Here is a 14654-nt window from a genome sequence, read left to right as displayed (position 1 = left end):
TTGGCTTGAAGAAAGTGTGGGACCTTGTGGTGAGATATCAGAGAAAACTTTTTCCAAGCTACATCTAAATTGAGAGCTTTTAAATTGAAGATTGGTCTTCTTGAGCCGGCGCTCTTTTGAACCAGAAAAAGTGTTGATAGGAAGGAGGCATTGTCGCCAGCTCTTTCCAATGTACCATCTCTCATCATCTTTCTTATTTCGAGTGTCATTTCCGGGGTTACTTTTGTTTTGAATCTCCTTGCGAGAGCTTGGCTTGGACTTATCAACAAGGGCTTTCGGATGAATGGTATGCGGTATCCCCTTATCATACGTAAGATGGTCTCTGGGGCATCTAGGGTCCGCCATTCTATCCAATAATCCTGTAGTTGACCGGCCCGAAATGGTTGATAGTCATCTGTTGAAGCGGCCACGAGAGGTCTGCCCCCTCGCGCCACGCTTCTGTTCCCTACCCCTACCCCTCGCTCGGGAGGAATACTGGGGGTCTCGCCCGTGGTCTGCCCGCCGGGGAAACGAGGGAAATGCCATCTTTTCCTTTGATGTCTGCTTGGGGGGAAAGGCAACAACTTCCTTAGATGTTGAAGGGCGGTTGTGCGCCGAGTGGCTACCCTGAGGTAGGCGCACTTGACTAAAGCACTTTGTTATACCACCCAGTTTCTGCAACTGTGCGGACAGTGCTTCTTCCCCAAAAAGATGAGTGGAAGAAGGAGCAATTCTGCTGAATAGCTTCCGTTCCACTCCAGTCTTACAGCTGCTCAAAATCTTATCCCTTCTGTGCTGAATGATTTCAGCTCGCTTTCCGCAGGTTATCTGCAAGATATCGTCAGAGCATTTTATAAACTCGGAGTCCTCTCCTAACAGGCTGTCCAGTTGTTCCTCTAAAGCCTCGCCTGACAGAGAACTTTCTGAACTGCTTCCCCATTTAATGAGTTTTTGGAGAGCCTGTTGAAGGCACTCTCTCTGCTTCAATGAGGCATGCGTTACCGCAGCCAGCATCTTTTCCATAGCCGGAAATATTGGTGAGGCGGAGTCAAATGCCAGCACCTCGCAGTTCACCTCCAGCTCCTTGAAGCCTGGATCAGCCACATATTCTTTTAAAGCGGATGCGTAGCGGACATTGGCCCACTCGCTCGAGTTGAAGCGTTGGAGATTCTCCACCAAACCCAGATGTGTTGCAGAAGGTTTTGGCGCTGCAGACTCCTTCAGAACAGTAGAGGGACCCGGCATCTGATACTGCCTTTCAGGCGACAACGAGCAAATGCTCCCAGATGCATGCGAGGGTGCCACTATACTTGGCGTGCTGACAGTGGCTTCCTGCGTTGACCTGTCCATGACAAAATCTTGCAGGGTCTTGACTTGACATGCTAATCTTTTGAGCAGATGTCTGTCATTCCGCTTACGTCTCTTTGTGCGCCTGCGTCGCCTACTATTTTGCGACGCCGAACCGCTAGATTGCGAGCTCGACGAACTTGTTGATATTGAACGGCGTCGCCTCTTTCGATCACGTCGTTTAGAGGTTACGTCATCTTCTACATGGTCCTTGTCTGAGGCCATTTTAACCCCGTGCACAAAATGAAGACGCTAATAACTGTCAAAAATGTTCGCACTATCACTAGCACTAATTTTCATAAAAAATTACGACAATTTGCGGGTAGCAACAGATATTCTTTTCGTTAAAACAATCCCAAACGAAAATTACACGACCGGCGTGGGTGAAAAAACGCCAAAATTGAATCAAGATGGCGTCTCAGGACGCCAACTGCTAAGGTGACAATAGACAACTGAAGGGTGTTACAAAAAGAAAGGCGGGAAATTCAAGATTACGGCAGCAGATGCGACGGCGCTGGCGAGAAATAAGCGCGATATCTCACATTATATATTCTGGATAAGCAACGACACACATAATAGTTTTTATGGGTTATGTATATGAACTGGAAATGTTTTTCTTTATTTTTAAATGAATACGGTTAATTTTGTTAATATGTATTTATTTCTATTAAACTTACTGTTGTGTGAAGTGTGGTTAATATAGATGTGAATTTGGATTTGACATTGATGTCGCAATGTTCTACAGTGCGTTCGAACTCTGGCTTGAGCGCCAGTAGTTGTTTCAATATGGGGAACACAATCAGGACAGATCCAAAGTCATGACGGCTCATGCACTTCTTGGCCCTCGTTGCAATATTCTGGAGACATAAAAACATAGTAGCAACGTTAATTTAACCTTTTTACCTCCGTACCGCCACAATTTACGGCTGCTATAAAATAAAAACACCGGGCATTTTTATTATTGTAAATTATTGACAAATTAATCATCCATTTACAGAACAGGATTTCTTATTTTAACATTTTGGGAAGATGGATATAGAAAAGTTTTAGAAATTTCATTAATTACTTTTGTCATGCTACGCTGTGCATCGTAGAGCATCTGTTCTACCGTGTGGTATTTTGAACAAGTCGTGGCAATGACTATGGCTAAACTTTTCAGGCACTTATGAGAGACTAGCTGCGAATATGTACATACATAGTATGACATTTTCCAAGATATACTATTAAGGCGATGCCATACGTAGTAATTTAAAATCATGTGTTTTTGGTTTGAAAATTTGGTCGCCTAGAAATGTTTCAGATGCTTTAATTAAATACTGCGAGTAGAATACATCTTGGCCTTTGAAATAATCAGGTATTTTTTAGATAAATATTTTTATAAGGCCAGAAAAAAATAATGTATAAGGCCTATGAAAACTGCTTTAAAGTTCAAAATCTCCTACTTACGAACCCATTTTCGGTTATGGTTTTATTTTATAATGTGGAAAATTAAGTTATTTATAAAATGATCGGAAAACATTTAAATATTTGTGCCTGAACATCCACAAAATAAAATAAAAGGCACTTTTTGGCCATGTTTTTTTCTTGCATAAATCAAAACAGGTGGATGGTGTTAAGCTGGAATTTAAGCCTTATCGTCATCTACGTAAGGTGTTTTATTGATAGCGGCTCGATTCAAAATATTACACGACATAGTGCATAGCCTTAAAAGGTACGGTTGCGCGGCCCTTTTCATACAAAATTTAAATTTGGTATTGAGGTCAAAATACTTGACTGAACTAAATAATTCTTTTTAATCAAAATGAGTAGCAAATATTTAGTACGGATATGTGCTACTTAATTTATTTGTGTTTCAAATTATAAAATATGAAAATCGATTTTTAACGATTTTAGACGCAATTTTGGCAATTATTTGTGAGTTAAGGATAAATAAATATTTTTTAATTGCCTATTTTGCTACGCAAATATAAAATCAAAAATATTAATTATTAAAAAAGCATGTTGATGAGCTTCAATTTAAGCCTTAACCTCTCAGAAAAAGACTTTTATTTACTTTGTGTTCCTTTGCGAACTGTCAAAACGCGAAAATTTTTGTGTTATTCACAAGTTTTGTTAAAAGCTTCATAACTCACGTTTTGGGAAACGTAGCCTCATTCTAAAAAATGTTTTGGAAAGATTATGAAATTCACTATCGTATTGTTTTGTTTTACGTAAATATTTGCGTTTCTAAATATACATTTTCTGAAAACGTCAAAAATATGTAAAAATCGCTGACCATTATTTCAAAGCTGTGAAAAATGTACTTTTTTCTGAGTATCATAAAGAAATAACACTTTATATATTGAAGAAATATAATTAAAAACTATTAGTCACCTCAAAATATTAACCGTCCAAACTAAAATATTTTTAATAAATTATTTAGAAACGCAATAAATTATGAACGAACAAGATGACAGATTCAATCGACTTAGATAATGCACCTCTATATTCTATAGATATTCTTGAATACAGACGCGTAGCGTTATTCATTATCGATACTCTGTTTTTTAAATCATGGCAATCCGTATACTAGTGATGGAAATAAATCGATTTTTGTAAAATCTCGCGCGTTTACGTGAAAAGATGTACTAATGTCTTGACCGCTATTATCATATTTACGTCTTTTGACGTTCTAATGTTCCGAGTGGTTAAGGTGATTTTTCACAAAAACGGCGCTATACAAATCATCCAAATATAATTATTATTTAAATTACAAATGACCGATTTACATTGGAACACAAATCTGTTGTACATAAATTTTAAATTTCTACCCAAAAAACGCCTTTTTTACAATGTTATTTTATATTTACATAGTGGGTTGGGCAAGATCATTTTTTTAATAATTAACATTAACTCACAAAAAAATTGCTTCAATTGAAGTGTTGTTGTTTTTTTTTTTAAGAAAAACAATCATTCCCAGATTTCAAGTAACTAGACAATGTTTGAAAATCTCCTTCTACCACTACAGTAAGTGGAAAATGTTGCTTTTGTTGTGATGGATGACTTTGCCAGCCGAGGAATTGAACGCACAACAGTGGGACTCAAACGCGATGCAAACTAAGCCACTGACCAGTCACCCATGACTATGTATCTGATAGTATTATTATGCTATCGTCTGGACGTTTTCGGCCCTCTGATTGGTCGAATTCAAAACGTACGTGAATTATCGAAGCTCATAGAATTGAATGAAAACGAATACGCAATTCATAGACTTAAATAATTCATCTTAGACGTGACCGATTTATTACATGTTTCAAATACGACAAAGTCCTCAATAACAAATTAACTCCCGTTTAGTATCAAAAAGTACATACAAAGTGCCAAAGTATCTCAGACTTGTGATGTCCCGAAAGAAACCATTCATCTGTTCTGAATGCAATTTCTAATGTTATCCAAATTGAACCTGGTAATAAATTACATCTTTGCGATTCTTTCAAGGATAAAGAAACCATCCTGTCACTTCGAATGCAATCAACAATGTTCTCAAAATTTGTTTTGACAGCATCGCCATTCCATTGTAAGAATATTATGTACTAAATACACAATTTGGCTGTCCTGAAACGGGAATCCTTCCCAGTTGGACAGACAAAGGTTCATTTTGTTTTGTATTGTTTGTAATTTATGTATATATAAAATAAATAAAAGAAATATTAAAGTTAATATTTCCATTAAAAATTGGAAATGTATTGGTTTTACTCAATTTTTTAGGACTTATCCCAATAAAATAATTCTTAATAGATTTAAAAGTTGGGGTGAAGGGTGTTCCTCTCATTGTCCGCGCTCTGACTACTACAGAATATCTTAATATTATGTATATACTTGAACTAATATCTACCTATTAAATTTAATGTAACTGTAAAGTAACACTTAAACCGGGCGAAGCCCAAACAAGTGCCACCCCGCGGGTTTTTTACTGCTAGTTATTATTAAATAATATAAAATAAAGTCACTATCCGCATCTGTCTGTTTGTGCGCTTAGTTCTTCTAAACTAGGAAACGGATTTTGACAGGGTTTCACTATCATTATGAGATTTTTTTCCAGAAGGTTTATACACGGTGTCCGGAAACTCGTAGTACAAGCGGGAAACTGGAGAATCTACACCACATGGGGAACCCAAAAAAACATAAAGTTTTTTGATTTGAGCATTTTCAAAAAAAAAAAAAAACCAAAAAAAAATATTTTTCGGCTATTTTAGGGTTAAAGTTTTTTCTGGTGTTTAGGGTTGAATAACAGATGTTTTAACCCTGCAGAGCAGAAATATTTTATGATTACACCGGGTTAAATGAAGGGTGATTTCAAAATAATGCTTCAAATCCGAGTTTCTTCATTTGTTTTACTTTCAAATAGTTTTAATTAGTTGGGTACTTTGATCTTCAGTAATAATTTATAAGAATTTTATTAAAAAAAAAAAAAAAAAAAAATCAACTTCAAACTCGATTTACTCGATAACGAAAGCTCAAATAAAAAAAAAATATACTACAAAATCGACTCCAAATGTGATGTAGATTCACCAGTTTCCCGCTTGTACTACGAGTTTCCGGACACCCAATATATAGAATACATGGATATTATATTTATAGAAAGTAGAGAAAAGTTGATGTTTTGTAAACAAGTTGAAAAGAGAAATTCTAACGCTGGCTAAACCTTACGAGATACATTAAAATAATGTACTACGGAATTGTATATCTTAAAAAGCGTACATAAAACTTTACAATGGTATATGTCTATCTCCTAAGGATAACCCCCAGCAACATCGGGTACACATCAGCTAGTGTATTATGTATAAATCACACCTCTATAGTGAGGCCCAAATGACTCCAGGCTATCCTAATCTCAGGCTATAGCTGTAGTGATGTGACGTTCATTGTTACCCGTTGTTGAAATGGCTTTACATCCGTTGTAATGAACATTGTTATGTTAATAAAGTACTGCATTAATTACCTCGCCATCTTGGACAACAAGATCTAAAGCATCTCTCACAATGCTCTCAAAAACAGTGTGCTGCTGCGCCAGGGGGACCAAACCAACGAGAAGCATCTGCTCGGCCTTCATCAGCCTATGGAGTCCCATCACCAGCTCCAGGTACTGCTCCATGTCTTGTTCAGCGCCTCCTGTCCAATCGTCACCTTCTAAAATTATGGACAAAGGTTTCTTGCGATAAGGTTGTTTTTTTATATATAAGTTTGTGCAAAAGTCCTCACAAGATTTCCTAAGGCACTAACTTTTTTGTAAATAAAAATAATTAGTTAATCATTTTGCGTTCTTGAGGAGTATAGCCCTTTGAGACCCGGCCAATACAATCGTGATGGTTAGTTAAAATAATTATTTCTCATAAACGGATTGAAGTTTTTGCGGTATGCCGAGCCGAAACGCTCGGGCAGGTTCATAGTTATACCTTGATGGTGTTTGTTTCAAAAAATACCGCTAGGGGGATAATTATCGACTGTCAAAATGTCACAACAACAACGAAGCCATTCTTTGCATCGTAAGTATTGAATTTAAAAAAATATATGTATTATTAGTGTATTGAGTAAAACCTGGTCCGCCATCAATAGGTTAAGCGCTTGTTATATGATAGCGAAATTTCGCAAACTGTCAAAATGTCTTCATTTTTATGTCACTAGAGGGCGGTAGTTGTACATTAATGAACTTGTTAAAATATAACGTCACACGTGCGTTTGTCGCAAAGCAATGAACGTATAATATGAATGTGAAATATTAAGTAAAACAAACAACTTAGTAAAAAAGTATGACTTATTTGCAGAACTTACTATTTTGGTAAAGCATTTAATTTGACATTTTTTATAAATGTTTCATCATTCACTTGCTGTTGTCATTAGTGTTGAGGAACATTTCCGATACATATAGTTTGTTTTACACGGTGTTCGGAAACTCGTGGTATAAACGGTAAAACCCTTTATAGGTCATAAGCTAAAAACGGATAGTTTTGAAACCTGCAACATTAAGGTTTATATTTCTTTATGTTTACAAGTTATAAGCCCTTGGGTTGTAATCATTCTGAGGTAACGCACAGAGGTCTTGAATCGAACCAACCGCCCAAAGTTCTCACATGTTGAGTAAATTTACGAAAATCGCGTCCTGGTCAGTTTCTCTATAAAATTATCAAAGCAGTTATTCATTTATTGTCAATTTTGGGTTATGACTTTTTTTATTTGAGCTTTCGTTTTCGAGAAAATCGAAGGTGGATTTATTTGGTAAATTTCTTAATTTTATATTTGATAGAATATCTATACATATTAATACCATCATTAATAAATTGACCTCGAGAAATGAAAGAAATTTTATTTTTTTATTTATATATTTGTTAAATTATTCTGTGTTATTTAGTACAACTAAACAATAATCTTTTTTCATTTATTCGTTACTTGAAGCATACCTTGTTTGGAGTATTTTTTCCGGCTGCCATGGATAAATCATAATATTGATCTACAAAGAGAAAAATAATATTGGTAATTTTTGGTTCAATTACCAAACGTGCCCTATGATAAAACGTTCACTCTCCCACTTGGTCAGAGCGCGTAAAGACAATGAATTCTCTCACACACACTTGCATAAAGATGCCGCCAGTAAACAATGTAATGTAAGGAAAATGTTGGGTCGCCAAATGTAATGTATATTGTTGTAACATTCCAATGTTTACAAAAACGGTAGAGCAGAGATGTCCATCTCATGATTGTGGGATTAATTTCCTGTCAAGTAAGTTGGGTGATCATAAATAATAAGAATGAATTCTTAATGGAAAATATATTGAAACATCAAGAGTTACAACAAAGCAGTACAGATGATAAACATTGTAACCATAGAAATAAATATAGGCACATACCCGATGGACTCCTGAATCAAACTAAACTAACTTAACGTGAAACGAAAGAACGACAACGGATGGCGAACGAAGACTTGCTCTCGGCAGCGGGGAACGGACCCGAGTCGAAAGCCAGGACATCCTTCTCTTGGTGGAAGCAGGAGGACGCAACTCCTTCAATGGACGCCTGCAGGGGCATCAGGCCTGCAGCACGTGGTAGTCGACCAGACTCTTTAACAGAGCCAAGACAGCAATCCGTATTCTTAGTGGCAGCGGGAGAACGCAGCTCCTTCAATGGACGCCTGCAGGGGCATCAGGCCTGCAGCACGTGGTAGTCGACCAGACTCTTCAACGGAGCCAAGACAGCAATCCGTTCTCTTGCGACACGGGGACACTCCGCCAAGAACAACCAGCCACAGCTAGGACCAAACCCATCTCGGTTTCAAGTCCGAAACACGAGCACTCCGACATGACCATCGGCCAACACTCAATAAAAGCGGGATTCCATATTCCCCACTAAAATAATAACAAACACGAACTGTTCGTGAATGGATAAACACCCCGCGCCTTTTTTTAAAAGAAATAATAACTCCTATTCACATGATTAACTCAGATTGAAGCCCCTTTAAAGGATAGTGACTGGATCCACCGACCCACCGGCAAGGCAGGCCGGGGAGGAAGTGACCATAAACAAAACTGTACTTCCTTCCTACAAAATATTGCCAGAGTTTGAGAAAAAACACCATAGACAAAATAACCCCAATTAAGCAAGAACTAAACTTGTCACAAAATATTTATGTGACAATTCCCCCCTTCCCACAAAATGTTTGCCCTCAAACATGAACAACTAAGACCACTAATAAACTAAACTATGAGTCCAACAGGTGTCTAGAAAAATGAAAACATAAACAATAATTAGTAGTTATAATAACAACTTAGAATTAAGTTTCTTAAAAACTAAATTTCTTAAAAATAAATTTCTTAATAATAAAGAAAAAAAACAAGATCACTTTTCCTTGCACAGGAAATCAAGGCCAATTTGGCTTCACTTTAGGGTGGTTAAACAGCCCTCACTTACACTGAATTTACGCTATAATTAAATAGCAAAATGAGAAACCTATCTAACTAAGTCCATCCGGTTTAACAGTCTTATGACAAAACTTAAAATTAAACAATACTTAAAATTAAACAATCATATATAATGAAAATATCTTTATAGATATACATTTTTTTTTTTTTTTTTTTACAATTCAGAACAATGGAGTTCAAAGTAGGCAAAATTAGTACACAAGAAAATACTTTTCTGTGTTATTAGTAGTATAGAATCAGTTTACAAACTGTCTATTAGACGTGACCAGAGTAGGGGTTTGTATTGGATTATTTATCCATCATTTTTTTTTTTTATCGTTCGTTATTGAACCAGGATTTACAATTCCGAAGAAATACCAATAAGTTACAGAGTCGTCAAACAAGAATAATATTCAAATTATTCTTTTTGCGAAAGTCAAATCAGGTCAGGTTTATAAAACTATAAATACCTGCCGATCAAGGTGGACAGAATAGGGTTTACATAACACAATACCTATCTATTTATCAATCAGTTCATGACCAAAGTCAAATGGTACTAAAAAGCAAAACAGAAACTAGTAAGTTAAGCTCATACCTTAGGATATACAAAAATCCATATAACAATCTGCAGCAAACACTCAACAGAGTGACATTGATTGTAAAAGAAAAGAGACCAAGGCAATACCCAAGCTGGCATTCCTTAAAAGAACACTCCAAGTGTAGACAAAACGTCAGCATTTCTTGTACAAACAAAACAAAATTGTGTGATCAACTATGGCTTTCAGTGAGTTGACACTATTCGAGGGGTGATCAATCCAAAATTTAATGAATGACACTAGTAATACTTAATTTATAGTCTAATACTGGTATTAATAGTAAGACTCTAATGTTTATCACATTTAGACTTAAAAACTAAACAGAAACACACTTTCCTGTATTAGAGGCAAAGTGATAATTCCAAAGGAATTAATTACTAGTTAAGCACGCCAAAGCAGTACTTACTTTGTTAGAGACAAAACAACTTTCTTATGAACTAAGACTTATTTAAAGAACTTTTAGGAAAGCTATACCATACTTAAAGTTTATGAAATACAAACTAACAATAAAAGAACTAACAGAACTTTTGTGCATCAGAAAGTAGCTCAAGTCTCTGAAACACAAAATTCCAAGATATACATTCTCAAGTTCCCTGGAGGTTCAATGGGCCGATAAAAGGGCCTCCAGTGGACTAAAAAAGAAGGGCTTAAACTTAAAAATAAAAACATTACAACATAATCCGTTATACAGACGGAACCAAGAAATAAATCAATGTGTGTGCATGTATGTAACTAAGTGTATTATAACCAATATAATCAAATATTTGAGACTAAAATCCCAAAACCAAAATCCCGAATCTAGTGTATGTTATTAATAACAAGAAAAACATAGTAACGAAGAAAGAAAGACTTATCTAACAAAATTTGGGCGCCAGTGACCACAAGGATCACGTTCCAGTTTACCGAGGGTAAATAAACGGTTTATCGTCGATAAACTAGATTTTAGTGTCCGTACTGAGCACAAGAAATGGAGGTACCAAACTCCAAATCATGAGAACAGAACAGTCACAAAAGAAACAAATGCCATAATGTGAAGGGTTGGTAGGCCTACACACTAAAACATTAGCTTCCTTAAAGGAAAAAAAACAAAACTAATCTACCCGAACAATATCTTTTACGTGAAAATTGCCTACAATTTTACCTTGCATATCTGCCAAGGTGTATACTAAATCTGAAACTTTATTTTTTATAACATTACGCACGAATCTTGGTGCCAACTTATGAGAAAAGTAATCCGGACCACTGGATTGAACAAAATTCTTCCTCCAAACGACATCACCTATATCATAAACCACGGATTTACGGCGTAAATTATAATGTTGGGCATTCTTTTTAAAGGCCTGTACTAATGCATTTGAAACTTGTTCATAAATAGGAACTAAGTCTTCCAACTTCTTTGCAAAACCGGCTCTAGACTGATCTAAAGGTATGTCCGTGGGACTAGAAGAAACATTAAATTTATGTAAATTACCGTCAATAATTTGTTCCCTGCCGTGCATGAGGAAAAAAGGCGTGAAGCCTGTAGCAAAATTAACAGAATTATTCAAGGCTGACTGTATCTGAGGCAGAAATCTAGACCAATTACGATGGTCAGACTCGGTCAAGATAGACAAAGCAGTCCCGACAGTTTGGTTATACCGCTCGACTACATTGTTTTGCGGGGTGTAATACGCGTTATAAAAAGGCATAGGAACATTATAATCGGACAACAATTGTTTAAACTCTTTTGAAATAAATTGTTTACCATTATCACACACAAAGGTTTGAGGAACACCGTGAACCAGAAAAATGAATTGTTCAACATTTTTTACAATGCTTTTAGCAGTAGCATTTCTTAGCGGAAAAATCCAAGTGTATTTCGAAAAGACGTCAACAACCGATAAAATATACATAAATCCCGCGTAACTACGTGGAAGAGGACCAACAAGATCGATAGACAACATTTGCATCGGTCTGTTGACTATTTTAGGATTCGTAGAAATACCCGCCGGCGCTGATGTATTTATTTTATGTGCTTTGCACGTTTTACACTTATTAACAAATTTTTTGACATCATTGTACAAACCCGGCCAAAAATAACGTAGTTGGACTTTTTTATATGTTCTGAATACACCTGGGTGGCAAGAATTAATAGACTCGTGTTCTTTACTTAAAATTGCGTTACGGTCCTCAAAAGGCACAACCAACTTCCAGGCTGTATCCTCCTGCAAATCGAAACGAGATTTAGAATGTCTAAATAAACAATTATCTTTAATTTGGAAATTATTGAATCGTTGTGGATTATTCATACAATTGGAAAACAAATTATTATACCAACTATCAGAAATTGTAGGCGTAGAATCTAAGGCAGCAACGGTAAAATCATCTTTACGAGAAAGAACATCTGGAACAGTATTCAATTTTCCTTTTCTGTGCACCACATCAAAAGAATACTGAGAAAGACGCGTAGACCAACGAGCTAGTCTACCAGTTGGATTGGACAACGAAACCAACCACTGCAAACTGGAGTGATCCGTTACCACTGTGAAATGAACTCCTTCTACGTAAGGCCTGAAATGATTCACCGAATCTAACACCGCAAGGAGTTCGCGCTCCGTAACGCCATAGTTTCTCTCGTGAACATTTAAACACCTAGAGAAAAAAGAAACAGGATGTTCTTCACCGTCGAACACCTGGGTAAGCACGCCGCCGATTCCAACGTTGCTCGCGTCGCAATGTATAGTAAAGGGCAAAGAAAAATCTGGGCAGCTAATAACGGGAGCAGAAGTAAGAGCTTTTTTTAATTCTTTAAACGCGTTTTCTGCTTCTGGAGACCATGAAAAATTACTTATTCCCATTCTAGAACCAGTGAGTTTAGTCAACGGGGCCGCAATAGTAGAGAAATCTTTAATAAAACGCCTGTAATAACCGCACAGACCTATAAAAGCTTTAATTTGTTTAGAATTTTTAGGGGTAGGGTACGTTCGAATACATTCTAATTTAACGGGGTCTGTACGAAGACCTTTCGCGTCTACGATATAACCTAGATATTTCAACTCTTCTTTACAAAACTCACATTTTTTGAGGTTAACTGTTAGGCCCGCATCTCTTAAACGTTCATAAATTTTAATCAAAATCTTCAAATGTGATTCAAAATTCTCTGAAATAATAATCAAATCATCGAGATAGCAAAATACGTTCTCGTCGAACTCAGGACCAAAAAGGGCATCCACAAGACGCTGCAATTCGCTGGGAGCATTCTTAAGACCAAATGGCATCCTCACAAATTCAAATAAACCGTGGCCTGGTACAACGAAAGCCGTTTTAGGACAGGATTCCTTATCCAAGGGAATCTGCCAAAACGATTTGGACAAATCTATTGATGAAATAAAACGAGCACCCCTAAGTTTATCTAAAATACGTGAAATATACGGAAGAGGATAGGAATCAGCCAGAGTAACGCTGTTCAAGCGCCTTGAGTCCAAACAAAATCTGACAGAACCATCCTTCTTAGGGACAATCAAAACTGGGTTTGACCAAGCCGAACGAGAACGACGGACAACACCTAAATCCAACATTTCTTTTAATTGAGCTTCTAGTTGCTTCTGACGAGTTTGAGACAAAGGATAGTAACGCTGCTTAATAGGATCCCCTGTTGTCTTTATTTTATGACGTACCAAATGGGTTTTTCCTAAACCTCGTTCTTCGAAAGAAATCGACTTGAACTTAAATATAACCGAATTTAACTTTAGATTGTCTTGAGGGGACAGCAAGGAAGCTGATGTTAATTTACGAACCTCACTGACAACATTCCCAAAATCAACATTGCTGTCAACTTTTGGAAACAACTGAGGGGCCCACGTTGGGCGCCAAATGTAATGTAAGGAAAATGTTGGGTCGCCAAATGTAATGTATATTGTTGTAACATTCCAATGTTTACAAAAACGGTAGAGCAGAGATGTCCATCTCATGATTGTGGGATTAATTTCCTGTCAAGTAAGTTGGGTGATCATAAATAATAAGAATGAATTCTTAATGGAAAATATATTGAAACATCAAGAGTTACAACAAAGCAGTACAGATGATAAACATTGTAACCATAGAAATAAATATAGGCACATACCCGATGGACTCCTGAATCAAACTAAACTAACTTAACGTGAAACGAAAGAACGACAACGGATGGCGAACGAAGACTTGCTCTCGGCAGCGGGGAACGGACCCGAGTCGAAAGCCAGGACATCCTTCTCTTGGTGGAAGCAGGAGGACGCAACTCCTTCAATGGACGCCTGCAGGGGCATCAGGCCTGCAGCACGTGGTAGTCGACCAGACTCTTTAACAGAGCCAAGACAGCAATCCGTATTCTTAGTGGCAGCGGGAGAACGCAGCTCCTTCAATGGACGCCTGCAGGGGCATCAGGCCTGCAGCACGTGGTAGTCGACCAGACTCTTCAACGGAGCCAAGACAGCAATCCGTTCTCTTGCGACACGGGGACACTCCGCCAAGAACAACCAGCCACAGCTAGGACCAAACCCATCTCGGTTTCAAGTCCGAAACACGAGCACTCCGACATGACCATCGGCCAACACTCAATAAAAGCGGGATTCCATATTCCCCACTAAAATAATAACAAACACGAACTGTTCGTGAATGGATAAACACCCCGCGCCTTTTTTTAAAAGAAATAATAACTCCTATTCACATGATTAACTCAGATTGAAGCCCCTTTAAAGGATAGTGACTGGATCCACCGACCCACCGGCAAGGCAGGCCGGGGAGGAAGTGACCATAAACAAAACTGTACTTCCTTCCTACAAAATAT

At 37.2% G+C, this 14654-nt stretch overlaps 1 protein-coding gene across 1 annotated transcript in view; it reads right to left on the bottom strand.

The window, feature by feature from the left end:
- Exo70 (exocyst complex component 7) overlaps positions 1-14654 on the bottom strand; it is a 41896-nt gene that overhangs the window by 7847 nt on the left and 19395 nt on the right. The window contains exons 9-10 of the mRNA XM_089631790.1: positions 6308-6495; positions 2004-2183 (exon numbers count right to left, since the gene is read on the bottom strand). Coding sequence (XP_089487916.1) covers positions 2004-2183; positions 6308-6495 — 368 coding nt within the window. The remainder of the gene's footprint in view (positions 1-2003; positions 2184-6307; positions 6496-14654) is intronic.

Source organism: Hesperophylax consimilis, chromosome 5, assembly GCF_061612785.1.
Source record: "Hesperophylax consimilis isolate HC1 chromosome 5, BYU_Hcon_1.0, whole genome shotgun sequence".
Taxonomy (NCBI): domain Eukaryota; kingdom Metazoa; phylum Arthropoda; class Insecta; order Trichoptera; family Limnephilidae; genus Hesperophylax; species Hesperophylax consimilis.
Note: the sequence above shows the minus strand (reverse complement) of the source record. Positions and strands in the feature narration are given on the sequence as shown.